This window comes from Chroicocephalus ridibundus, chromosome 29 (genome assembly GCF_963924245.1).
Source record: "Chroicocephalus ridibundus chromosome 29, bChrRid1.1, whole genome shotgun sequence".
Taxonomy (NCBI): domain Eukaryota; kingdom Metazoa; phylum Chordata; class Aves; order Charadriiformes; family Laridae; genus Chroicocephalus; species Chroicocephalus ridibundus.
In genome coordinates, this window is record NC_086312.1 from 123,656 (window position 1) to 151,139 (window position 27,484).

General features: G+C 50.3%; 1 protein-coding gene across 5 annotated transcripts; it reads left to right on the plus strand.

Moving 5' to 3' along the window:
- The first annotated feature begins 2,203 nt into the window (after window positions 1-2,203).
- AKAP8 (A-kinase anchoring protein 8) lies at window positions 2,204-26,520 on the plus strand. 5 transcript variants are annotated; one of them, XR_010068964.1, is made up of 15 exons: window positions 3,176-4,968; window positions 5,737-5,843; window positions 8,488-8,526; window positions 9,227-9,259; window positions 10,496-10,778; window positions 15,906-16,512; window positions 16,914-17,058; window positions 17,460-17,507; window positions 19,512-19,608; window positions 20,256-20,397; window positions 21,026-21,119; window positions 21,512-21,642; window positions 22,346-22,441; window positions 23,989-24,185; window positions 25,739-25,878. XR_010068964.1 is itself a non-coding variant. In XM_063319078.1 (15 exons), the coding sequence occupies exons 1-14, from the start codon at window positions 4,889-4,891 to the stop codon at window positions 26,213-26,215; spliced, it is 2,379 nt and encodes a 792-aa protein (XP_063175148.1). In that variant the 5' UTR covers window positions 3,177-4,888; the 3' UTR covers window positions 26,216-26,233; window positions 26,449-26,516. The 5 variants fall into 5 exon arrangements, 4 of the variants coding, with proteins under 4 accessions (XP_063175151.1, XP_063175148.1, XP_063175150.1 ...); XM_063319078.1 differs by lacking the exon at window positions 23,989-24,185 and adding an exon at window positions 26,449-26,516 and having other exon boundaries at window positions 3,177-4,968; window positions 25,739-26,233; XM_063319080.1 differs by lacking the exon at window positions 23,989-24,185 and adding an exon at window positions 26,449-26,515 and having other exon boundaries at window positions 3,179-4,968; window positions 17,463-17,507; window positions 25,739-26,233.
- The last annotated feature ends 964 nt before the right edge of the window (window positions 26,521-27,484 follow it).

Consider the following 27,484-nt stretch of genomic DNA (forward strand, 5'->3'; position numbering starts at 1 on the left):
CAGGGAGGAGATTGCCGGAAAGATCCGGGGAAAAGAAACTGCAGGAGGTTCTGAGATGAGTTTTGGGGTGTTTGGGAGCAGACAGCCCCGTCTCCTGGCAGGATTTCCAGCAGATGTGGCCAGTCTCATAGCTCTGCATCCTTCTGAGGCCGTGGGAAAGATTTCACAGCGAGGAGTTTCGAGGCGCTCGAGCTCGCTGGGGTATCAATCAGCCATCGGTAATTAACAACGGCTCGTAGAACTTGTTTCTGTGGTGTTCCATGTAGAAACGTACTGATAACGCAGCACGGCAGCACCCGTTTAACTCCTTACTCTGATGATGTAGTTCCCAAAAGTTCCTTTCTTTTATTTTTTTTTTTTTTAGATGAGAAACACATAAGCAAGACTTTAAACTTTATTACATTAAGGGCTTCTTTCAAGTATAGGTCACGCACAGCATGGTTTCATAGTCTGAATGTTTCCAGGCCAGAAATCTATATGCAATCCGTAATCTAAGGTATGGAAATAAGTGTAGGATTCCAAGAGTCTCCCATCAACGTGCTGAAATGGCCACTTGTTATTAACACAGACCTTAAATCCTCCTTGTTTCCTTCTAGAATCAGGAAATCAATTTATCTCAGCTCTGTTGTGATAATTTCCAGATTTAGTGGGTGAGGATATCCTTGAGGTGCCACCAATCCATCTTCCACGTCCTACAGATGATCCCACAGAAGCAACTCGGGCATTTGTCCAGCCCTTCTGTCTAAAGGCACTGGGATTCTCTTCATCGGGGCTCTGTATTCCCCAGGATTTTTCCTAATTTTGTTAAAAAAAAAAAACCAAACAAACAAAACCAAAACAACAGAATTTGGAAAAAATCTGTGCTATTCTGGCATCTGAGAGGGCTGGAATAACCCCTCTCTGCTCTTGGAGCTTTGATCGTCTCCGTAAAACTGCTTCCCGACGCTTCCACTCCTGCTCCGTCTCCTCCGTCGTGTCTTCTAGGCATTGCGGCTGCAAACTGGGAATGTCAAATGAAATCACACGTCGATGGTGAGAAAAAAAAAAAAAAAAAAAAAAAGGGGAGGTTGTTCCTCTCCCAAATCAAAACTGCGGCCTTTCTTGGGTTCAAAGGGACTAAAGTTTAAAAAGAAGCAGGAAAAAAAAAAAATCCCTTGAGGAGCAACGTGCGTGGCTGAGCCAAACAATGGGGATATTTTGGGGTAGTTTTTGCCCTCCAAAGGGTTGACGTGATGGTTTTATTGTACAAACTTTCCCCTCTTCCACGACGAGCCGCTGCTGTTCCAACAGTTTTCCTATTTCTCCCACTGGAATATAAAATTTTTCACCTTTTTCCACATCTTTTCTTTCAACCTTCCTGGAGTTCAAATATCACTCTTTTCCTTGCCATAAATAGGTTCAATTGACACCAGGCAGAGCCCAGGTGCCGCAATCCTTCATCCATTCCATAATTTTATAGCAATTTCTTTCAGAAATTTAAATAGAAGTGTGTCCCTCAGCCGTCTGTGCTTCGCTTCAGGTAATAAAGGAATGAAACGGGTCTGGAGAAGGGAGGGGAGCTTGAGGAAGCCCACGGTGTGGTTATGGCCACTTTTGGGGTACAAAAACCCCTTTCCTCACCCATTTCCCGCTGCCGCCTGTCGCTTTTAAGCTGCTTTAATTCGGTTTTGGGGGCAAAACCTGAGGAAAAAGCCACCGTTCTCCTGGAGTGAAGGTTTTGTTGCTGCTGCCCCGGGGGCCGGGCTCTGAGGGGGGCGAGGATCCACCCTGAGGGACCCTTCGGCTGCGTGAGGTGAAGGGTTTGGGGGGGGGGGGGGGGGGGGGGGGGGCGACGGCCCTTGGAGGGCGGACGCCATTGCTGTGAGGGGCCGGGGCCTCAGGGGAGGTCAAAGGTCAGTTTAGGAGCCGAGGGGGCAAAGGTCAAGGGCCAGGTGAGGGCTCGCAGCGCGGCTCCATGGCGACCCCCGCCGCCCCCATAAGGCACCATGAGCCCCACGCCGCCGCCCAATCAGGAGAGGGAACGGCTATGACTGACAGGATGGAGCGCCACGCAGGAATCGTCTCCGTCCAATAGGATTGGGGGACGGATGCCGGCTGGCCAATGGGAGCGGCGGGAGGGTCGCGCCTCTCGGAGAAGCTCATCCAATGGCGGGCGCGGGGGCGGGCTCCTGGAGCACGGCCAGTGGAGAGCTTCGTGGGCGGGGCGCAGCAGCGGCGGGGGCCAATGGTGTGCGGGCGCGGTGCGCCTGCGCAGCGGCCGCTCGGGCGGGCAGTGCGGCGCCGTTGGCCGGAGGCGGAGGGGAGCGATGGAGCAGGGATACGGCGGTAGGTGCGGGGTGTCCCCGAGGCGCCGCGGGAGAAGTCCCTTCCCCTCCTTCCTTCCTCCTTCCCTTCCCCCCGTACCCCGGGGCGGCGGCTCGGTCCTCCCTCCGCCTCCCCGGTAGCGCCGGGGGGGGGGTCAGCCCCTGAGGGAGCCGTTGCACCCGCCTCCCGTGAGGGGGCGCCGCCGCTGATTGGCTGAGCGGCCGCGTCGCTCCGAGCTAGGGCGCCGCCGATTGGTCGACGGGAGCTGTTCCCTCCTCACTCCCCTTCCCCCCCCCCCCCCCCCCCCCCGGGGTGTGAGGGGGGGCGGAAATGGAGCCGGTCCCATTTCTGAAGACGACACAAAATGGCGGCCAGGCGGCCACGCCCCCCGCCGCGTGCGCGTCGGTGTCGTGTGTCGTCGTCCCCCCCTCCCCCTTCGGTTGTGTCGTCGTCCCCCGTTGTGACACACCTCCCCCTACCCTGTGGAGTCCCGGCGGCTTGTGGGGGCCGCTCAGCTGGGCCACTTTCTCATGCCCACGGAGGGGATCCGTTGAACCGCCCTCCCCACACACCCCCCCCCCCCGCACCGGCTTCACCCCGTGTGGGACCGAAAATCCACCCCCGGTTCCCCCGGAAGAAGCGGCGGCAGTGAGTCGGTGGGGAGCGGGGGCCCGACCGGGGCAGCTGTCACCGCCGTAAACCCCGCCAGAACGAGCCGCCCTCTCGCATCCCCCCTCCTAAGCCGTCTGGGTACGTCTTTCCCCCCCCCCCCCCCCCGCCCCGAGGTGTTTTCCTGCTCCCCGGTATAACGGCAACCGGCGAGACGGCGTCAAACGAAGCGTAAGTGAGCGTCGAAACTGTTAATGTCGTTAAGGTTCGCTCAACGGCGTGTGGGAAGTGATTTGTGAGGGGGAAAACCCCCTTCTCTTTCATCAAAGCACCAAACGGCATCGGATTCGTGAGCGTCGGGGCACTCTCCCAGCTCCTACCTGGTTTTTACATCTCTTTAAGCTACAAAACGAGGTTGGCGGAGGTGGAAATCGAAAGAAAGTCACCCCAATGGAAGTTTAACGGGTGGATATCGGTTGTTTAAAGCCCCTCGATGAGGCTTACTTAGATGTGAGATGGCGGCACGTGGGTAAGCGCTCGCTGAGGTTCGCTCGCCGGCGTGTGGGAAGTCATTTGTGGGGGGGAAAAGCCCTCCTTCATCAGAGCACCAAACGGCGTCGAGTTTGTGAGCGTTGGGGCGCTCTCCCAGCTCCTGCTCGTTTTTTATGTCTCTTTAAAGTAGGAGACGAGGCTGGTAGAGGTGGAAATTGAAAGAAAGTCACCCAAATCGGAGTTTAACGTGTGAACGTCTGTTGTTTAAAGGCTCTCGATGAGGTTTGTCTGGATGCGAGATGGTGGCACGTGGGTAAGGGCTCGCGGATCCGAGCCCAAAGCAGCCTGACAGCCTGGATCCTCTCCCCCATCTCCGGTTTTTGAGCCCTCTGTCCTCTTCCCACCTTGAATTCCCACTTCGCAAAGCGAAGTGGGATTTTTAACTCACTGTTGAAAACGCTTCCGTGGTTTTTATAACATAATTGTGGCTGCGGCAGGATTTTATAAATAATACAGCAGCGATGCCGTTTTTGTGTGTGTTTTATCAAGTTCCTAGTACCTTGCACGTGGCTTTTTCTGCGGAGATCATTCGTAATTCATCCCGACATCGTGTTGATACAGACCTGTTGACAAGTTGCTCTTTTCAGGTTCCCTCTGTCTCTGCTTCCAGTTTGGTGGAGATCTGATGCCCGGACTCTCTTTCATCATGCTTTTAAATGTTTTTTTAAGTGTTTTACCTGTTTTTCGGGCATAAAAATGAGGTGAGAGACTGCAACGGGATTAAAAACACCTTAAATATGTGTTGAATCATCCTCAACAAGAGCTGGTTTCTTTCTACCGACAGCTGAGCGAGTCTGGATAAACAACCCGGAAGAGTTTAGGCAGCTAAAAGTTATTCCCGAGAAAGATTTCATTGGATTCGTGACGTTAGTGAGCTGCCCAATTGCTGGGATATTCCCTTCGTCTCGCAGAACTGTTAATAAATTAAAACCACCGAGCATGTTGCAGCTTTAGAGAAGTTTTGTTGTGGATTTTTACCATTGTATAGTATAAAAATGAAGGTGTTAACAGTTCTTTGGCGTTTTAGAAATAAACCTCAGGTGTAGCCAGCTCACCTTATAAGCAGCCCCTTTATTTTTAATTCTCTGCATGTTGAGAATCGCGTGGTTCCACCCAAGTGGGTTTTTGGGAAGAGCGTCCTTTGCAGTTGAGCCTTGCGTAGGAGCGTGTGATAATAGATTTAATTTGAATACTTCATGATTCCAGCAGAAGACAAAGTTTATTCTTTCCGGATAAAGTCCTTTGTTGAAATCAGCGGGAGAACCTCAGACCTCTGCTTTCAGAAGGAATTGGCCCCGGCTTTTTGTCTGCGGGTGTTAAACTTCATTTCTCAGCGCTTCACGTAAACTGAATGATGTAAATCTCTCAACGTTGCTCCACCATCTCCGGATCCGTGCTCTGCTTTCTCCATGTGCGGAAAAAAATGATTCCCAAGCTTTTTCCCCAGCTCCAAGCGCGCTGTATTGGGAATAAACTGGGAACCAGGACACACGGCACACTCGGGTCAGTAAAATTCACCGCTTGGTCCCTTCTGAGTTGTTTATTTCCTGCTCTGCGCCTTATTTCATGTTTATTTTCCCAAGAGAACTCGATGATGATTTATTCTGCTGATTTTTTTCCCTCCTGGGGATATTTACAGACTTGCTGCGCTGCTGCAGAGCTGACGATACAACCCCTGCTCGGCGGTGCCCAGTCATTAATACCCGAGTGTCTCATCTTGTGGGATTTTTTTACATAGTATTTAGTTTCAAAATTAGATGTTGAACTCTTTAATTACCCCGTTCTTAGGTTGTCGTGAAAGCTTGAGGTCTTTGCTTAACCCAGATCCCTTCATTCCTTGAAAGAATATGATAATTGTGGTAATAACGTGTATGAATATAACCGGCCCTACGTCTCAGCGAGCCAGACGCCAGCATGTACGCACGGGAAATGAAAGTTGGGGAGCTTTATCCTATAGAATCTGGAGGTACAAAGAGGTGGGATTCTCTGTGCCTGAAAAACTCTGCCTTTTGGGCTGAGCAGCCTCCTGTTTCCTCGAGGTTTTGTGCTGGGGCCAGGCTGTTTTTGCCTCCTGAATTACCGTACCCAAAGTTTTATCAAAGACGGCTTAAAAATCGAAGGCGAGTAGCTCGCTTTTAATCCGCCGTCTGCCTGTGGTCAAAAACGCAAGGGCTGCTGCTATTTTTGCATCACCGGATGAGAAACGGAGCGACCTGCCCAGAGGAAAGCTTCCCTGTGCTTCCTTCGCTTTCTCTTCCCCCTTTTCTCCAGCCGGGAGCTCAGCACGCACTGGGACGATGCCTGGGACAGCCAGGGGTTCGGTGTCACTCGCTGTCACCCAAAGCGATCGCCTGCGCTCAGCAGTTTGTTTTCAAGAGGTGAGAGAAGGTGCTGGAGGAGGGAGCGTTAAAATTGAGCTGTGGATTTAAAATCAAGCGTGGGGGTGGCTGCAGTCGATGGATCTGAGGTTTATCCTTAATTTCCGTGCTCAACCCGATGCTCCTCACCAGCAGCTGGAAAACCCCATCCCAGCCCCATCCCGCTGGAAAATGAAGCTGAACGGTGAGGATTTGACCTAAAAACGCCGACAGTGGGAAAGGAACCGATTTGGTAATAAAACTGCGATTTATAAAGGCGTTTGCGCCTCGCAATTCCTGTTTCGCTGTTGCTGCGGTTTCCGTAGGAGTTCAAAAATATGTCGGTGGCCCTTTCACCCGTGACTTCTGTAGGTTTTGTGTCCTTAAAGTGGTGGCCTGCGGGGAAAAAAAGTTGTGAAGAGGGAGAGGTGTCCTGGATGTCCTCGGTGGGTGTTAGAGGGGTTTGTACGGGGGGTGCAGGAGAAGGGGTTTGTAAAATTGGGGGCTGTTTGGAAAAGGAAATGTTTTGCCAAATTGGGGGTTGTTGCCAAAAAGGACAACTTTTTGGAAAATTGGGGGCTGCCTCCAAAAAATAAAAGCTTTGATGAAGTGGGGGCCGTCTCAAAAAATGAGGAAAGTTTTTGGAAAATCGGGGGCCGCCGCCAAGAATAGAAAAGCTTTGCAAAGTTGGGGGCTGCCAGCAAAAATAGAAAATCTTTGCAAAGTTGGGGGCTGCCTCTAAAAATAGAAAAGTTTGGCAAAATCATGGGCTGCCTCAAAAAAAAAATACAGAACTTTGGCAAAATTAGGGGGCCCCCTACAAAAATAGAAAAGTTTGACAAAATCAGGTGCCCCTTCAAAAATAGAAAAGTTTGGCAAAATTGGGGGCCCCCTCCAAAAGTAGAAAAGCTCTGCAAAATTGGGGTTTGCCTCCAAAAATAGAGAAGTTGGGCAAAATCACGGGCTGCCTCAAAGAAATACAGAAGTTTTGCAAAACTGGGGGCCCCTTCCAAAAACAAAAGCTTTGCAAAATCGGGAGCCGCCACCAAAAATAGAAAAGTTTGGCAAAATTCTGTCTCCCTCCAAAAATATATAAAAGTTTGGCAAAATTGGGCACCCCCTTCAAAAATAAAAAAGCTTGGCAAAGTTGGACGTTATCTCAAGAAAATAGAAAAGTTTGGCAAAATCGTGGGCTGCCTCCAAAAATCCAGAAGTTTTGCAAGCTTGGGGCCACCTCTGAAAATAGAAAAGTTTGGCAAAATCAGGAGCCACCGCCAAAAAAGAAAAGTTTTTGCAGAATCGGGGGCTTTCTCTAAAAAAATAAAAGTTTTTCAAAATTGGGGGCTGATTCCAAAAATAGAAAAGCTTTGGACAATTGGGGGCCACCTCCGAAAATGTAGAAATTTTGCAAAGTTGGTGTCTAAGGCGCAGAAAAGCAACTTAAACCTTAAAAGAAGAAGGAAGGAAGTGTGCGTGTCTGTGATTTTTTTTGGCTCGTGCAGGCTCTTCCTCAGCCGGGGAGCGTTTGGAGGAAGAGGAGGTTGCTAAAGGGAAGGGAAACTGTGGATCTGGGCCGGGGCCGGGGGGGGGAGAAGCCAAGGCCAGAGCAGAAATGGGGAGAACTTTGGGGTAAAACAGTGGGCGTCGAAATAACTCGGATCCGTAGGAAGCTGCGTGTCAGTCGTTTGGCTTGTGAACCAGCTTATTCTTCTGATCAGAATAATAAATAAAGATTAAAAAATTGTATTCCTGCGAGGAATTGGCAGCCAAGACACTGGGAAACGTTATCAGCAAAATGCCCAGCGCGTTGCTTTTGATTTCGAAATTTAATGTAGATGATCTCAAGGTTTCTTTACAGCGTGGAGCTTATTTATCCCATGCCGTTTGCGTGGATGAAGGCGTTTGCTGCTGTGCCGGGGGTGCCGATTCCACCCTGGAAACTTTGGAAAAGGTTTAAAATGATGATTTATTTTGGCGAGAAAAACAAATGGCTGCTGTGAAATGAAAGAGCCGGTGGGGTCGTGGCGGGAGCTCCTGCAAGTCATGGCCCTTTGTTGCTTCTTCCACCTTCACCCTGTCACCGTTTCGCAGCGAGAGACCAGACTGAAGCCGCCTCGTTAGCGCAAATCTTGCAATTAGTGCTGAAAAGTGGAGGGAACTCTCTTTATTTTATTGGCTCGCATAATTGCAGTGCTCAACTTTGGATCCCGTACGAGGACATCCGATATTCCCTAGGAAAAAGGATGTGTCACACAACTGAAATGCCCATTCTTGATGCCGGTTTGGTTCTTCGGATGATTTATCCCACCAATTTTTTTCCTGTCGAAACGTAGCTCTGCACCGTTGTTACATCGAGCACCTCTTAAAACTAATTTCTTTTTCAAAACACAGTGATTTTTTTTTTTTTTTTTTTATTAATTCAAAACCTCCTGGGCATTTTTTTGGTGAAACAATCTGAAATAAAGCGTCGGGCGGGCGTAGAATTGTCGAGGTTGGAAGGAACCTTTCAGGTCATCAAGTCCGTGCTTCGGGCATGTTTCCCAAACCATAGCAAGTGGAAGTAATTAAAGACCTTATTGGTTTTTAGGGTTAATTAAGGGAAGAAACGAACCCCGTGATCACAGCAGAGACAATCCTGCTAATAGCTCCATTCTTTTTCTTGCAGGCTATGGAACCTGGAATACTGGGGCCACCAACACTCAAGGTGAGTTTTGTGTAGCTAAAAATAGATCTGAGGAATTGCATTTTTAGAATAAAACTGATTTTTTTTCTTCTTTCCAGCCAGAAAAAAACGTAATATAGCATCAGCTTTTGCAGCCTTTCCTTCTCCTCTACCTGTTCTAGCGACTTTGTACTTGGTTTTTGGTAAAAGCTTCCTCCAGGATATCGTGGTACGCTCTGATTCCCAGTCGGGTACCGGAGGAACTGGTCACAACCTTGCGTGTAATTAATTAACGTGCTTTGCGTTATCTCCTGAGGTTTATTAGTGCCGCAAAACGAAGTGTGTCCTGGGGTGGTTGGGAGTTGGGGCTCTCTCCTTTGAACCCCTTTCCAGCCTAAACAGCAAAAGCAGCAGGATTCTCCCAAAAGCGAGAGTTTTGATGAACGTGTTTTGCTTTTGCTGTGGTTTGCTTCTTGAGGAGTTTTAATGGAATCATTTGAGTATATTTGAATATACGAAAATATATTTGTATATATGAAAATGTTTCAAGAAACGTTTCAAAACTATTTGTATTATCCATTTCATTTTCCTGATTAGCTCTTGGAAATCCCAGCTGCGTTCTTTCCTGTTCCGTGCAGAAGGATCCATCGTTTTTACCACCTGAATTATATATATTTAGTCTCTGAACTTCAACTTTGTTGCTTTTAGAGCTGAAACTCTCTTTTCTTTTTGTCCCGCTCAGGTACCTACGCGACGAATGCGACGAGCTGGCAAGGTACGTTCCAAAAAACCTCATTTGTCTCCGGGCTTCGGGGTGTCCTGCTCAGTCTCTCGAGCTGGCTGCAGCGAGCAGAGCTGTTTTCCTGCTCATAAGCTGTCTCTGCTTGGAATTCCATGTGAAATACGCAACTCCGTGCTTTTAAACCGCTAATTCTTTTCTTTATTTTTACCTTGCTCCATGATTGCGGCTTTTGCTCTTGCCAAGGGAGCAGCTCTGGCCTGCTGACTGGCAGCCATCTGTTCCGTAAAGCAGAAAAAATCAGCTCGCGGATGAGAAAAGTTCATTTATTTTACGTCTCCAGTTCTCGTTTGATCTGGGACAGCCAGATGTGTGTATTAATAAATTGATTTTAATGAGATTACGTTGTTTTCCCCTCAAAACCCAAGGTTTGCTCTTGAATTTTTGGCAGCTTGATGGTACGCAAATACAGTTCTCTACGTGCAAGCTGGCGCTTCCTCAATATGACATGATTTGCTTTCGCTAATAAACGTTTCCTCTCGGAGCAATTAGTTAATTGGCCTTGACTTGGACCGTTTGGCTGTTTTAAGCCGGTCTTAACGCATTCCGAAGCAAAAGCCCGAGATTCCGTTATAAAATACTATTTCTTTGGTCCTCACGATATAAAATTGAAGGCTGCGTGTTGGGCTGTGGATTCAAACCTCCCGGCTCAAGTCATTGGTGAAAATAAAGGGTTTTTTTCCTTCTGTTATTCCTCTTTTTTGTAAAACCTGGGTGCCGTGTGGAGGACTTGCACCCCGTTGTGCCGGCTGTTGTGCCGCTGCGGAGCAGAAAGGTATCTTGCCACAAGGTTCTCTCTGAATACAACTCCCTGCGTTGATTTTCTGATTAATTTATTTTGTCGCAGTCCTTTTTTGATGGGTATAATGGCGATGTGCCCAGCAGCGCATCTGCGTTGGGTTTTCTCGTCTCGTTTAGTGGGACCGTGCGACAGAAGTGGCTCAGGGTCTTGTTCTGAAATCGCACATACAAGCAGCAGCGCTCTGTTTCTGCGGATAAAACCACCCAAAAGAAGAAAGTCCTCATGCTTTTAGGGTTAGGCAACAAGAACCTTTGATATTTCTCACTTTAAGAAAACTGTTTTTCTTGAAAGGAGGTAAAACCCAGCTGCAGCCCTGCCTGTAGGATCCATTCGCATCTAAACTCTTCCTCCAGCTACCCACATCTTTACGATATTGTATTAAAATCCATTGTGTTTTCCTTTCCTTCCAGGCTATGAAGGCTACGACTATTACAACACCCAAACCACCGCCGCTAACACAGCAGCCACCTACAACTACGCCGCTGCCACTTCCAGCAGCTGGGAAACCCCCAAAACCTCGGATCTGAGCATGAATGCTGACGTGGGCGCCGCGATGCCCGTCGCCTCCTACGGCACCGAGACCTCGGCTAACGAGAACTCGGATTCCATCATTGCCAAAATCAACCAGCGGCTGGATATGCTATCGAAGGAGGGCAGCGGCGGGACAGGGGAGGGGATGGAAGACCAGGAAAGGTGACCGGTCCACTTCTTTTTTTTTTAATCTTTAATCGCATAAAAAATAATGGCTTTTAATCACTCTAGCTTCACATTGTTTCTCATTATCTGAGAGTTCATTAACATGGTGGGGCCTCCTCAGCATGAGTCGCCACCTCCTCAGGTGGCCTTGTGAAGTCTTTGCCTTTGGGCTGGTTTGTGATCACTTCGACGATCCCTGGACGATTTGGGTTTCCTCTTCGAGCTCGTTGAGTGATGAAGGCAACCCGCGTCCTCCAGGTGGCATCGGTGGCGTGACAAGTAGAAGGAAGTTTCCCCTCGAACATCCAGCCCAGCACTGGTCATGGGGCGCCAGGAGGAGCTGTGCTTCGGTACCGATTGCCTCTGAAGCAGCTCCGACCCCTTCAGATGCTGCCAATATTTCTTTCTCGGTTGGGGTACAGTTGGCCTCGGAGCCTCTATATCCCCGACTCCGGAATCCCAGGGGTCGACCTCGACTCTCCCCTGGTGCTTTCTGCCAGAGGCTCCAGGTAGGGCCACTGTCCCCGGCTGTGGTGTAGAGCACATTTTTAATGTCCTGTCCCGTTCGGACTGGTCCAAGGGCTACTGCACGCACAGTCTCCTGTTTAATTTGCTCAAAGGCCCATCGTTGCTCAGGACCCCACGTAAACTAATTTTTCTTTTGAGTCACTTCACAGAGAGGTTTCACAATCTGACTAGAGCCTGGAATACACGTTCTCCAGAAACCCGCAACGCCGAGGGCGGCTTGTGTTTCCTTTTTGTTAGTAGGTGGGTACATAGATGTTCTTCTGTTAGTCACATCCGTTGGGATCTGGTGACCACCATCTTGCCATTTAATTCCTAAGAACTGGATCTCTCATGCAGGTGCCTTGACCTTACCTCTTTTTACGGCAAAACCTGCTTTCAGAAGACTCTCGGTTATTTTTTTACCTTTCTTGAAAACTTCTTCTGCTGTGTTACCCCACACAACGATGTCATCAACGTATCGCAGGTCTCCTGGAGCTCCATCCTTCTGCAGTGCGGTCTGGATCGGCCCGCGGCAAATAGCAGGGCTGTGCTTCCACCCCTGGGGCAGTCCGTTCCAGGGGTACCAGACGCCCCTCTGGGTGAAAGCAAACCGTGGGCTGCATTCTGCTGCTAAAGGAAGAGAGAAAAACGCGTGAGTGATGTCAACTGGAGCACGCCACTTGGCTGCCGTGGACTCCAGTTCATACCGCGGTTCCAGCACATCTTCCTTCGGGCCACGATAGTCTACCGTTAGTCTCCAGCCTCCGTCAGACTTTCGCACTGGCCATACAGGGCTGTTAAAGGGCGAGCGAGTCTTGCCGATCGCTCCCCAGGTCTCCAGCCGACGAAATCGGGTTCTGGATGGGAATCGGGGAGTCTCGGTCGGTGCGATGCCGTCGCCGATGTGCTGTGGTGGTAGCAGTTGGCACCTGCTGTTCTTTAACCTTCAGCAGTCCCACCACCGAAGGGTCAGCTGAAAGGCCGGGTGAGGCAGACAGCTGTGTACCGTCCTCAGTCTCTACAGCTGCTCTACCAAAAGCCCATCGACGCCCTTTCGGGTCTTTGAAATACCCTCTTTTGAGGAAGTCTGTGCCAAGGATGCACGGGGCATCTGGACCGGTGATAACGGGATGCTGCTCCCATTTATTCCCACTCAGGCTCACTTCAGCCCCCAGTACAGTCAGTTCTTGAGACCCACCTGTCGCTCCAGAAACAGTCACAGATCCTGTCCCTTTATGATTCGATGGCCATAGGGTGCACTGTGCACCCATGTCCACAACGGCTGTGTAGTTTTGTGGCTCTAATGTGCCAGGCCATCGAATCCACACCATCCGATAAGCTCTTGTTGTCCCTCTCCTCCTCCTGGCTGGAGGCAGGGCACCTCTGATGTCTGTAATTAGTAGATGAGTTTCTGCCTGGAGCGGAGAACGGCCCCCTGCGGACTGGAGCAGCAGTCCTCCTGGAATAATTTGTTCTTCTATCTGTGTTACCTTGCAACTCACTCACTCGTGCCTGTAGGGCCGAGGTAGGTTTTTTTATCCCACTTACTCAAGTCCTCTCCATAGTCACAGAGGCAAAACCGCAGGATATTTCGTAGTGTGTTCTGTTTCCTCTGAGTCGGTCTCGTAGGAGGGGATCTTCTCCTAATGGCTGCAACACGGGTCCACGCAGGGGAAGAATAAGATCTCTCCTCCATCCTAGGTAGTTTATCAAACAGTTTCTCATTTTTCTCAATCATTTTCTCAGTTTTATCAGTTAATCTTTCCACAGCTGCTACAGTGAGGGGACGAGAAAGACTGTTTTCATACTGTCGCATTCTGCTAGCCACTTTATTTACAGTTAGTGACGCATCATCAGCTCCTCCCCGAATCAGCATCGACAAGGTACGGGAATACATTGGTGGTGCACTCCGTACAAGCTTCCGCAACGTAGCTCGCCTACATGGCGTTTATGGCGTTTTCACCGTAAATCACCTCTATCACAGCCATTTCTCTCGGGTACTTAATACCTTTCTCTATGCCGGTCCATTTAATCGGGCGGCATTCAATGTCATCCTTAAACAGATATCTGCCTTTTACGGCTGACACGAGTCGCCTCCAGAGACTGAGAGTCTATGACTTTTTCCCAAGAGCTTTATCTATACCGCCTTCTCTGGCCAGGTTTCCTGACTGCCTGGCTTCGCTACCAGCTAACTCCGTGCTATCAGCCCCATTATCCCAGCATCGGAGCAGCCAGGAGACAAGCGTCTCACCATCATTCCGGGTAAGATCCTTTCTCATCTTTCGCGGATCCTTCATGGAGAAGGATTTAATGATCACCTCGGTATCTGATTCCTCCTCCTGGGTTGACGCAGGAGCCTCTCCCCTATCGTCTTTAGAAGAACGCTTTCCTCGATCTTCATCGGAAGAGTCCTCCCCCTGCTGTCTGGCTTTACTTGGTCTTTATCACGAGGGGCAGAGGAACTTACTGACCTCTTCTTTTTCCTTCTGGTCACTGGGGCAACTTGTACCAGTGCCGATGGGGTTCGAGTAGTGTCAGTGCGTATCGTACTACACCCACCTACTGCGCCAAGATTTAAAGAGAAACCCCCCCTGCAACTCACGCAGGAAAATCGGCACCAAAAGCATGACTTCAGGAACGCAAGTGTCATTCCCCATACCCAAAGGAGATCCCTCTCCTGGCTCTGATGGGGACCATTCGACGTAAGAAGTAAAGGGCGCAGTAAACATGTCCATGGTAAAATTCAAAGTATAATTAGTGTAAGTTGTAACAGAATCCATTACGTAATGCCCCAGGAACGAAGGTGAAGACGCTATACGTTCAATCACAGCCTGGATCTCAATTAAAAACAGCAGCAAAATAGCACGTTTGGACCACCGCGTACAGACAGAAAGAGCAAGCAAGCAATACAAGGCGTAAGGCCAGCTAAGCACTGTCGGATCAATTAACTTTAAAGCAGTCCCTACAAAGAGACAATACAATAATCTGTTCAGCAACGACATGATGGTGAGGTGTCTGTATCAATCTCGGAGTAAACTGGAATTCAAACCACTCAGACCATCTGTCAGAGCTCTGGCAGTGCCACAGTCGGGGCCCCGTGTTGGGTGCTGATAAATCTGTCGCGGTTTTGGCCGGATTGGCCAAGCAGAACGACAGATGCCCGCCCCCCCCCCCCCCCCCCGGCTCCTCAGAGAGGAGAGGAAGAGACAAGGAGGTTTACGAGTTTGGAAAAAGAACTAAACTACTTTAATGAAAATAATAATAAATAAGAAAATAATCATAGAATAATAAAAATTAAAAATAAAAAGTGTATAATATATACCAAACCGTATCCAGCTCCCAGGATGATGATCGCGTCACCAGCAGACCCAGGGAAAGTCCCAGATTGGAACTAGAGTCAGGAATGCTGGGATCGGGATCAAAGGCAGACAGACAGACAGGGTCCTCCTCAGGCGTCAGCCATTGAATTAAAACCGAGCCAGAGCCCCGCTTTGATCCCTCGGCTTTTATACGGAGCGTGATGCAGATGGGATGGAATACCCCGATGGTCAGTTCGGGGTCACCTGTCCCGTCCACTCCTCCCTGCGGGTGGGATCCCTCCGCGCTTCTCCGCTTCCCACCCTCCATGGGGGCGAGCAGCGCCGTTAGCCAACCTTGGTTGTTCCAGCAATAAGTCTTAAGCGAGAGCCTCTGTGCGCACCCTTCCTTGGTATAATGAGGTCTCGTCGTTCCGAGAGTGAACGGTTTCAGAACAACGTGCTGTTAATTTCAGCCGTTAGGCGGTTAGAAGAGGCCCAGCTAAAAACCAGAATTACAAATCAGAAAATTGGTTCTGTTTTACCTCAAACCAGGACAGATACAGATATGTGTGTGTATAAATATATATATAGAGAGAGATATCTTGTAAATATATCATACTTGATGTACACATCAAAACCAGCTTCCGTTCTCAATTCGGTTCCTAGATTTTGCCAAAGGCTTTCTTGTTTCTAGTTTTTAGATTCCTTAAAGTTATTTTTTTCCCCTCCGCGTCCCTTTTTCCTCGCGGCTTTCCAGTAATTACGGTGGTTTTCTAATCCCGCTGGGTTAAATTCTGCGAGTCCGGAGAGTTTCATATCGCGGCGTGTTTTGCTGCTAAAATAATAATACGGATCTTGGCAAGAGTTACCGAATCTGTGAAGTTTTGCCTTTTTTTTTTTTAATTCCATTTGGTGCTTGCTGACAAGATGCTGGGGGGTTTGTCTGCGTTAACTCACGCCCGGAGGCGCAGCGTAGAGGCAACGAGAAGCAGCTTTTTTACCTGGGGAAGCTTTTGGGATCTGCTTTTCCACTGGCAAAACAAGAGTGGTTTAGTGCTGTAGAGTTCGTAAGGTTTGACATCTCTGAAGAATTTCCGGTCACATAATCGTGCAGAAAACCACAGTTCTTCGGTAGTTATTTATTTTCTCGGAAATTTAGGAAAAGGTGGAGCGGGATACAGAAAGTGATGGGTTTAAAAATCTTTTTCTCCCATTTTTCTGGCCGAAACCACTCAGATTGTGATAAAAATGGCTGCAAACGCCTGTATGATGCGCGGGGATGTTATTTAACTGCTGACCGGTGTCTCTTCCTGCGCAGCTCGTTCAGATTTGAATCTTTCGAATCCTACGACTCGAGGTCTTCCATGAACGACCGCGACATGTACCGATCCGGCTACGATTACGGAGAAGTCGGAACCGATCGCAACGATTCCTTCGGCAGCCAGTTCGACGGCCGCCGGGATCAATCGCGCAACCGAGGCAACAACTACGGCCTCGTGCGAGGCCGGGCTCAAAACCGCGTTCAGAACCGTGGGCGTCTGAACGCTTTCAACCGCGCCGACCACTTCATGCCCTCCTCCAGCTCCGAGCGCCTCTCGGCTCGTTGGAACGAGTTGAACTACATGGGTGGGCGCGGGATGGGGGGGGCCGGATCCAACAGGCTCCCATCCCTCTTTTCCCAAGCCCTCGTTCCCGATTACGGCGACTACGGCGATTACGGTGACTACGGCGATTATGGCGATTACGGCGACTACGGGGATTACGGCGACTACGGGGATTACGGTGACTACGGAGACTATGACTATGGCATGATGGGGATGTCGGGCATGGGAATGGGACGGTATGGGAATATGCCGTACGGAATGGGGAGGCAACGGAACAGAGACAGGATGGGTACGGTGCCCTGGCACACGAACACGCTCATGGTAAGTCCTCACTGTCGGGGGTTTTTTCTTGTGAAAATGGCTTTTTTTTGCTTGCCGCGGTGGGTAGGCTTCATTGTTTGGCTGTATGGAGGAACACCCGTCTTCGTTCCCGTTGCTTCCACCACAGAATAATTTAAATTTGGGTAGAGCAGGGTGTCACCAAGCTTGTATATACCCATTTGCACATAAAATAGAGCTCTGAATGCTTCTCTCATCCCAAATCCGCTCTCTAGTGGCTCTAACCCAGCTATAAAATCCTTTTATCGCCAAAAACCAGTCTGCAGGATCACGAGAATTTAAACTTTTTGAGACGATGCAGCAGATGGATGGAATAATTTGATTTTTTTAAGCTTTTTTGGTGCCTCGAGTTGATGGATACAACTGATGTCTTCCTGCTTTAGCCCAAGAGAAGAGGTTTCCGAAACCGTTCGGGCGGGCGATCGGACAGCGAGGGAGGAGGACGCAAACGCAAACAGTCGCAAAGCGGCGACGAGCCTGACAGCAAACAGGCCAAGACCGACAGCGAAGGAGACGACACCGAGAACGGTACGAGCCGTCTTCCCTCACTAATATTGACCCTTTTCCCCGTTTTCCCAGTGTTTCATCTCTCAGCTTGACTGACAGCTGTTACGTTTCGAAGCTGTGTTATTTTTTCAGTCGTCAGCGTTTTTGTAATACTCCTTCGAGTGCACAGGCTTTATATTCTGTGTGTTTCGTGGGACAAAATTTAATGCCCGAGGTGAGCGTTGAGAGAGTCAGGACAGAGTTTGCAGCAGACGCTGACGGGCAAAGGGAAACCAGTGAGCCATCTGCCATTTTCACTGGAGTTTTGAGGCGTTATCGCAGTATTTGGTGATTTATTAAGGGCCCCTTGGAGTGTTAAGTGGGAGAAAAGACGCCCCCGTTCCCCCCCCCGACACCAGCTAAATGCTTTTTCTTTTGTGCAGCAGATGAGGGCGACGGAGAGGAAAAATCAGGAGATGAAGCTGACAAAGGTGTAAGTAACTTATTTTTTTATCCGTCTTTGTGGCAAATGTGGGAATATTTAAGCGCTTGAGCAATTTCCTCTGCTCTTTTGACCGTGCTGAGAGTCAGAATATGTAAAATTGCCCAGAAACAGCGTTTTGAGCCCATTTATTGTGAAAGTATTTGCTCCTCATAATTCCCCCGTGCCCTTCAGCGGGGATCACAGGCAGGTTCGCTTGCACTGAGGTGCCTGAAAAGCGCTTGTAGCGGAAAGGTTGGGATCCCGCGCCCGTACTTCTGCTGCTGGCGAGGCTCGTTAGGGCTAAATGCCAATTAGTGGTTGATCTCTTTCCTGGGCGGTTGGTTTTCCAGGGGTTGGATGGGGGTCATTGCCGTTTGTCTCGCCTGTCACCTTTGGTGTTCCTCGAAGCGGCGACTCAGCTGCCGAGGATTTAAATGTTGATCGTGAGAAGTGATCTATGGAAAACGACATGATTTCATAAACGTTTATAAAAATAGACAGTTAATCCCCAAATAGCACAACCCTTCGCCCGCTCCGCGGTCTGGCTGGGTGGACTGAAACCTCCAAATCTCCCTAAATAACACCAGCGTCTTCTTGTGTTTCTCTTTTCCAGGAGTTTGGGGCGATTTGGCGGAGGAAGGTGGGGTGTTACCCCCCCCCTCACGCAGTCCTGGCCTAATCCTACTCGGAATCCATCTGCGCTCCCGAGAACTTCATTTTTGGGGGGCTCAAAAGCTGATGCAGCTCCTGCTGCCACCACTAAACCAGTCCCGGGCTGTGGCGCTGCCCATCGTGGCACAGAGGCGCCGTGCTGGTTAGCAGGAGAGTACCAAAACGGTTTCATTTCTTCGACATTTGCCGTCTGTGTGAAGGGATATTGGATATTAATTTATCTTCCTGCCTTGTTGGGAGGACGGCGGCGAAGACGTGCCCATCCCGGCAACAGGGCAGAGCAAAAATACCATAAACTAAACGATTTTCAGCAGAGGCTTCAGTCACTGGGCTAAACCCTGATTTACTTATTTTTTTCAAACAGATGGGAATGTATCAAGGTATATTAGAAGACTAATTTAAAAACCGTATGGTCTAAAGTAGCTGAAACCACTGCCGTTTGTTTGGGATTGTACTTTTTTGGTGAAGACACGTCAGCCCCCAGCACGTTGAGCCTCCTGCGCTGGAGTGGCGTGGGGAAAACCACGTGGAGGAGTTTTGTTGCTGCTTTTGGGTTGTTTTCAGGATTAAAACTGAGGTGTCGCTGGATGTTAAAATTCTCTTTAAGCCTCCTTCTGATGCCCGGGGTCTGGGCTCCGGGGCTCCTTTACCTGAAAAGGTTAACGGGTGAATTTTTGCCTGAGTTCGGTGAGGCTGATATACCTCTGACTCGGAGCTTTGTACCCCGAAACGCTGCAGAGATGAGGTCAGCTGAATCGTTAGTTCTTTTTCGCTTTCCCAGTAATTATCAAGGAATTTTCCCATAATTATCAAAGAATTATTGGGAAGGCAGCACGAGGATTATACCCAAAACGGTCCCGAGGAAGCAGAACACCGCTAGCGTCTCTGCTGTCTTTGGTAGTTTAACCTTCTTGAGGAGCTTTTTCAGCCTTGTGGAAAAATACAGGGGAGAAAATGAGACTTTGGGGAGCAGCAGCAGCTCCTCCCAAGGAAGGGAGACGGAGGGGCGTCTCTGCGGCAGCGTAGAAGTCGGAATTCTTTCCGCTCTTGCCGCTAACAGACTTTGAGCTGCTGTGGGAAGTTCAGGGAGCGGGAGGAGAGGAGGGTTTGGGGTTTACAGTAACCGCTGGAGACCTTGGAAAGAAGCTGCCGCTTCCCCACGGTCGGAAGCTGGTTTGGGAGAGGGAGAACTTCCAGAGACCGAAACAAGTTGTGACTTCCCCAAGCTGAGAGTAAAGAGAAAACCAAGGGATTTGGGTCCCAAAACACCTCGGCCAGCAAAGTGGGTGATTGCGAGCACGACGGTTCTGACTTTATTTCTGTTTTTTTCCTCCTTTAGCATCTGGAGATGGCTGTGAAGATGATGACGAGGAGGTGAAAAAGAAGAGGGAGAAGCAGCGGAGAAGGGATCGGATGCGCGATCGTGCTATGGACAGGTCAGGAAAGCGATTCGCCAGTCCCTTCCCAGCACTTCGGGGAATAATAGTGGATATTCCTCTGCGCAAATGCGGGAGAAATCTGCTGGGGGGTCGTATTCTGGGACTCTGCATTCTGATGGCAGCGCTTCTTCTTCCCCCCTTGTTGTGTGTTTAACGACTGTTTTAAGACCGGGAGAATCGCGTGGTGTTTAATACACAGCTCAGCGTAGAGTTACAAATTCAGAAGGGTGTTTTAAGTGGCTGATATGTGCAGCCTTGCTTTTAAAATAATACAATAAGAGATGTAAAGACAGACTGCGCAGCGCAGGCGGCACCAGCGTTTCTGTATCTCGGGCCTTTCCCACAGCGGAGAGAGTTTTACCGTATCAAAGATTGCCGATTCACCTCCTGCCCTAGGAATTTCCCCAGTTGCTTTTAAACCCGTGTAGCCTCCACTCCCGTAGCGTAAATTTTTTTGAGATTTTTTTTTTTTAATTCGTGCAGGTTCTACAGGGATTGTAAAAGTCCAAAGTGAAATTGTGTGGGGTGGAAAAAACTAGGAAGTGGAAAACTACAACGGGGGCAGTAACGGTCGCGATCTTCGTGATGTTCTCGTTAGTTAAGCTGAGCTTGTTCCTCATTTGCGACACGGTTGCTCTGTTTAGAATCCAGTTTGCCTGTTCCGTCTGCAAGTTCCGCAGTTTTGAGGAAGAGGAAATCCAGAAACACCTTCAGAGCAAGTTTCACAAAGAGACTTTGCGATACATCGGTACCAAACTCCCGGATAAAACGGTGGAGTTCCTGCAGGTAGGCGGCTTGCCTGCGTTGGCTCTGCCCTTCCCTGCATCCGCGCGGGGGTGCCCCGGCTTAATTTGGGGTGCCCAGGCTTGGCTAGGGACTGGAAAGGGGTTACGGATTCCTCCGCGTACAGCCCCCGGCTCGGTTAGCTCGCGTCACTGCTTGTTAATGCATCGCCCGATGACATCACTTCGCGTGACACAATTTCTCACGGATTTTCACGTTGGAAGGGAAAATTAATTGGATGAATTTGAACAGAAAACCCAGAAATCATTATTCCAGTGACGGTCTTTGCCATCTACACATCTAGACCTGAGGAAGGCGAGATAAAGACTGGGGCGTTCTACCTTCTGAATGAGCAGTGGTTGCTTTTTGGGGGTGTTTTTCAAGGATTTGGGGTCTCCCACAAGGAATCTGATGGTGATACGGGAGCGGGCTTCTGTCTGGCTCCCATTTGGATCTTTCCGGCTCTTCCTCTGGTCAAAACGACAGGGAGCGGGGAGGGGAAAACACCCGCCTTGTCTGGTGAATTCACCGACCCTGGGGTTTTTCTCCGGAGAGCTTGTTTCCCTTTGGATCCGCTCGACCGTCTCGGTGCGTGGTGAGGTGGAGGCTGAATTTTGTCCCTTCCCTCCAGGAGTACATCGTCAACAGGAATAAGAAAATCGAGAAGCGACGCCAGGAGCTGACGGAGAAAGAGGGCACAAAACAGAAACCGGATCCTTTTAAGGGTAAGTGGCCGTTCTGCATCCGGAGATGAAGCGAGTGTGCAAGAAGTAGAGAGGAGGAACGAACCCAGAGCTGGGGGAAGTGCGACTTGTCCCTTCCACCTTTATTTAAATAGATTTTTGGAGAGGGAGGCTGGTTTGGGGAGGAAAACAGCCTCGGGTAAGTCGATTGCTGTGTACCTTGGGCTGTTATCCCCATCTTTCTTCCTCCTACGCTTGGGTACTGCTTTTTAGAGCCGAATAACTCTGGTTTTTTTGTCTTTGAAAGCAGAAACGGGAAGTTTGGGTGCGCAATTAGCGTGTTGGCAGTGACACGGGGTCGTTAGAGGGGGTGGGAAGGCAACGTGAAGTGTCCGAACATCTCATTCATTTGGGATTTCTCGTCGGCGCTGTAGGTATCGGCCAGGAACACTTCTTCAAGAAGATCGAGGCGGCTCACTGCATGGCGTGCGACATGCTGATTCCCGCACAGAACCACCTTCTGCAGAGGCACCTGCGATCGGCCGATCACAACAGAAACCGCAGGGTGAGCAAACCCCGCTGGCGTCCCGACGGGAGCGTTTCAGCTCTGCCGGGGCCGGGGGATGTCGATCCAGGCGCTCCAGGTTTATCTATAAAAAAAACCCCACAACCTTCTCGGATGGTCTTGCATCGCACAAGAGATGAAGCCGATGACCGGGGAATTATGAGAAATGGGGAGGTGAATAGAAAAAGTGATACTAAAAGGGAAATTTGGCCTTTTCTTTTGTGCTGGGGGTTGAGCAGGGTACGTTGTCCAGGTGTACTGTGCAAATGTGCAGGCTGAACACTTCCTCTTTCTAAATTTGCTAGAGATTAAAATGAAAAACTGCTTGGGGAATTCATAGATGAGATGTAATCAATGTCTAAACCGGGCCAGGCCTGGAGAGGGGCTCGTTGGAGACGGGATGAGCCGCGGGGTGGTCGTCGTCTCCTCTGTCTTTTGAGTGTTTGACGTGGCCGTCGCTGTCCCGGACACGATCTCGTGGGGTTTGGGGGATGTTCCTGCTGCTGGTGCCAAAGCGCGTCTTTCTCCAGGACTCGTGTTAACGGAAGAGATGCGAGTGCTCCCTTGCATCCGCTTCTTGCGCTGGTTTTTGGGATCGGGCTTCCCAAGCCCAGCGGAGGAGGAGGGAATAGAAACCCTCAAAGCAAACTCCTCGTTCGAACTCTTCCCCGGTTGGACCCACTGATGGTCGGTTCCTTTGCAGATGGCCGCGGAGCAGTTCAAAAAGACCAGCTTACACGTGGCCAAGAGCGTCCTGAATAACAAACACATCGTAAAGATGCTGGAAAAATACCTCAAGGTGAGTGAACGAGAGAGTCGGCAACTCCTGCCGAGTTCCCGGAGCAGCACGGAGCCGCGTCTCGCCGTGTCGGTGACGGGACGCCTCGCTGCGTACGCTGGGGAGAAGCGTAGGTTCCGCTCCGTTGCCTTTTTATCTCTTAAATCTTTGGTTTCTTTTCTCTGTAGGCGGTTTACCACTTCTCGTGTTTTTTGTTTTTTGTTTTTTGTTTTTTTTTTTTTTTGTTTTTGTTTTTTTTTTTTATTATTTTATTTAACTCGCAGACTCTACTTACTGTCATTCCCAGGCGCGTGTAGATCAATTATGAAACCGTCCAAAACGGAAACGTAATTAAAGAAACCAAAATAGCCAAAGGAACTCCGGTTCCCCAAAGCCACCCCTCGAGCTGTGGCCTTTGCGGGGGGACACACGGGGTTCCCCCCAGCACAGGGGTCGTGAAGCCGCCGTTTGCGTCCCGTCGGGATTAAATTCCGACGTGGCCGGCTCTTCGCCCACCCGTTAACCCTGCACTAGGGCTGGGGGGGGAATTTTGACCCTCTCTAATGAGCCGGGCTCTGCGGCGTTCCCGGCAGCGCAACCAAATCACCCAATTCCCAGCTGAAAAAAAACCCCTCATTAGCCTCCCCCCACCCCGCTTTATTTTCCCTCCTCTTCCCTTGGGAAGTGGCAGCCGATCTTCAGAGCCGAGACGGAACACCAGGAGAGGTCAGGGGTAGGGTTCGTTTTAAGCCCCCAAAAAACCCAGCGTTCGGAATTAAAGAAAAGAAGTCCGGAAAAGCAAACGCGGTTCTTCAGAGTGTGGGGGGTTCGGCCGCTCCGTGCGGGAATTACCCTCGCGATAAACGGGGTTTAACGGGCGAGGTCCGCATCCGAGAGAGAGAGAGAGAGAGGAAAGGTCGCAACCTCCTCCGCCAGGCGAAGATGAAAAGAAGCGCTTTTGGCTACTTGCTCGTTCCCCGGAAATCCGGGAGCGGCCCAGGATCCGGCAGGAGAATCCCTTGTTTTGCGAACCTGGCAGACAAGGGCAGGCAGATGCCCACACACACCCCACACCCCCCACGGGGGGGAGCAGATGGTTCCCCTGGTCCCGCCGGCGTCATGGTTTTATTTTTGGGCTAAACCCGGACTGAGCTGGCTCTCATCATGCCCGGTCTTTGCTAAAATCTAGCGCACAAAAAAAATAAATAAAACCAAACCCGTAAAAACTGCGACTCCGCCCTCCGGGTCCGGTGAAAAAGAGACTTTTTTTTTTTTTTTTTTTTTTGTTTTTTTTGAGAGAGAGTTTGTCGGCGCAGGATGGCCGTCTCTCTCCTTAAACCGGCCTCCGGTGCACGTTGAACAGGAGGGGGAGATAAAAAAACCCTGCGGTGCCCCACAGGAGAACAGAGAGAGCCCTCGGGGCCGAGGAGGTGCAAACCTCTGGCATCTCTCGGAGACTATTTTTTTTTATTAAAACAAACAAACAAAAAAAATAACACCCCTTCCCCCCCCACAAAAAAAAAAAAAGACTGGAACCACTCAAGTGCAACTCCGTCTACCCCTGCCAGGGTCCGCAGGCACGTCCACATCTCCTCATCATCAACGGTATCAAAACTGCCGGCAGATCTAAATGACTCGCCCCGGGCACCCGACCTTTGTCCATCGGCAGGAGGAGAACTTCGGCTCCATCCCAGCACCGTCTCCGTATCATTCCCAGGTGCAAAACCAGACTGAAAAGGGGTGGAGGAAAATCTGAGGATTCCAGGTAATGCCAAGAGCCGCCTCGCCATAAAAACGTTCTCGGCAAACCTTCCCCCAGAAAGGAAGGGCCCGGAGCCGCAGGGCCGTTAATTAAATCAAGACTTGGCCGCATCATTTGCTTTGACCCATCGGCCTTAACGATTCCTCCTCGGAGGGACGATGGCGGGACACCTCGCCCTTCCCAAGGGAAGCCGTGACAGTCTCCACCACGAGTGGACTTCACAAATCCCCCTGCCCCGGTAGAGTTTTTACCGGCGATAACGGACGTTGGGGTCCAGATCGCGAGGTAGAACCCCGTATCGATTGTCTCTCCCGTCACCTCCGTAGGGCGGGATCCTTCGGAGAAGATGAACGTTGAGGTTTCTCCTCCATCTGCATGGATCTTCTCGCGCGGAGGCAGCCAAACCTGGGCTGAATTCCTGATGGAGGCATTAAACTCCGGGGTGGGGAGCTGGGGGTAAAAAAAAAAAAACCCACAAACCCAAATTTGGGTTTTGTTTTTTTTTTTTTCTTTTTTAATTTTTTCCACTTGACTAAAACCTCGCCCCGCCGCGGTCGATCAGATTTCAGGCGAGGTTTGTGCCCGTCGTCGGCATGCCGCCCTCCGTCCTCCCCTTCCCCCAGCGCCGCCGTGGCGTGGTGAGCCGTAAAGCGGGGGGGGAAATAGGGGAAAAAACAAACTAAAAAAAAAAAAAGGGAATTTTCGATGGCAGCAGGGGGTGTGTGTGGGGCATCTCCTCTCTGGCAAGGTCAGGGTTAGAGGGCAGCGACCCCCCGTGTCCGTCCCCCCCCCACCCCATCCCTGGACTTTGACCCTCCACGCGCTCAGCCCCCACCTCGTAGCTCCGGAAAGGCGAGGGGGGAGCGGTGCTGGGATCTGCCGTCGGCCTGAATAAAGGTAACGAGGTCAAAAATCCAACCAAAAAACCATAAACCCCCCCCCCCAAAATAATAAAAAAAAACCCAAACCCAACCCAAACAAAAAAAAAAAACCCAAATCTGGAGGGTTTTGGTGTCCCCCCCCAACCCCCCTTCCTGCTAGGAGAGAGCTGCGAGGTTACGACCGCGTCTGGATTCCTCCGTCTCCCGAAAAATAAAAATTAAAATAAAATCGAGATGAAAAACTGGAAGCGTCGCCGCTCTTCCCAAGGCGGGGAGGGGAATCCGGCTGGAATTCTGGATTTTAATCGTCTCTTTTTGTTGGTGTTTTTAAACCCAAATTCCTCCCCGGGCGAGGAGCCGCTAACGCCGGCAGGTTCCCGCGGTGACACCGCGATGCCGGAGCTTTTTGGGTGTTTTTAATGGATTTTTTTTTTTTTTTTCCACTCCTTCCCGGCGTGGGATCGTTTATTGTTGATTTTTTTTATCCCGGGATTCTTCTCCCGCTTTGGGATTTTCCACGATGGATTATTATTTTAACAATAATATTTTGACTTTTCCACCATTTTAAAACTCGTCTGTCATCAAGGCGATTTTTCGGTTGCCAAAAACCTCTTTTCACGGCCAAAATTCCCTGACTTTCTTATTTTTTGTCTTTTTCCCATCTTTTTTCCGTAGGGAGAAGATCCTTTCACGGATGAAATCACGGATCAGGATGTGGACGAAGCTTTGGAAGGCGGAGACGGCGCCGGAGAAGCAACTGCCGAAACCGCCGCCGTCGAAACCACTGGAGAAAACGAAGGAGGAATGGGAGAAACTACGGAACCGGCGGAAATTCCCGAAGATTTTGCCAAACCTGAGGAATTTCTTAAAAATCTGGGAGAACAAGATCCCCCCAAACCGCTGCTGATGCCCCCGTTCCTGCAAGACGACGAGCTGGAAGCGGAGGAGGTGACGACATCGGAGGTGACATCGGAGGTGACGGCGGAAGCGGCGCCATCGGAAGCTCCAGAAGAGCCGTCCGCGCTTCCCGAAAATCCACCAAAACCGGTGGTTTCACCCCAAAATGAAACTGAGGGTTGGGCAGGCAAAAAGGAGGAGGAAGAGGAGGAGAGAGAAGCTCCGCCGGCGGCTGAGGAGCCGCAGCCGGAATAACTGTGAATATTTGTGAAGGTGATGGTATAATCCATAATTTTTTTGATTTATTATTATTATTTTGATGATTATTTTTTTTTTTGAGCGCAGCGCCCGAATTTGGCCAGTTTGGGGTTTAATTAAGTTGGGTTCAGGAGCAGCCCCCCGCCTTCCCTCCCCTCCCCCCCTCCCCAGTCTCGTTAAAATTAATTTTTTTTTCATCATTTTCTTGCCAATTCTTTTTTTTGTTATAGGACGAAGAGCGCAGGATCGTACCTTCCCCAAGAAACCCGCCGGCTGCTGGGGCGGGGGGGGGGGGGGGGGAGGGACATGTTTTTTGGGGCAATTTTAGAAAGAAAAAGGAAAAAAAAAAAACCACAAAAAAAAAAAAAAAAGAGCTGAGGTTTGGAAAAATAATAAAATCTATCAATTCCACCCCGGCGGCTCGTTGGGTTTTAAGCGCAGCGATAACCTTCCCCCCCCGCCCCCCCCTCCTTCCCTCGCCGAAAATCTTCAGTTTAGGCACATTTTTTTGCTTCTTTCCCCCCCAAAAATGGAATTTTTCCTCTTGGGAAATGCATTTATTTTCATCTCCCTCCGTTCCCAGGTGAGAATTTGCTGTGGGTAATTTGCTAATTAAGCTCGATGATCTCGAAAAACGAGGTGGTTGGTTGCGCGGGGCTTCGCTCGGGGTGAAGAAAATGGTTACTTTTTCCCTAAAAAGAAAAAAAAACCCTTTTCCAGCAAAATTTGCAGGTCCTGGCCCCCTCCTCTGGCTCCAGACCCATTTTCTAACGGATTCACCCCCAAAAAACCCAGGGAAGCGATGATTTGGTGAGGTTGGAGTAAAATCCTGGGCGTTTTTTACCAAAATCGCCTTTTTTTTTGTCGTCCCCCCCCCCCGCAAAACACCCCCCTAAAGGCAGATTTTCGAGGCTATAAAAAAATAGAATGATTGTAATGCGGCCCCCCCCGCCCCCCCGCAACTGCCCCCCTGCGGCGGGCGGCTGCTCATTCATGCACCGAGCCCTGCCCCGGTCTCAGCCCCCCCCTCGGCACAGAGGTGGGTGATATTGGGGGGGGGGGGGGGGCACACGGACACCCTGCGTGCGTCCCCCTCCCCGGTGTGGTGACCCCCCCCCCCCCGTGTGATGTCACACCGCGCGCTGCACCCCCCATGCCCGTCAGTGAACCCCGACACCCCCCGCACCCCCCCCCCCGTGCACCCTCTTGTGCACTGCCCCCCCCCCCGGTGTCCTGTTGCCCCCAGTGCACCCCCCCCGTCCCCCC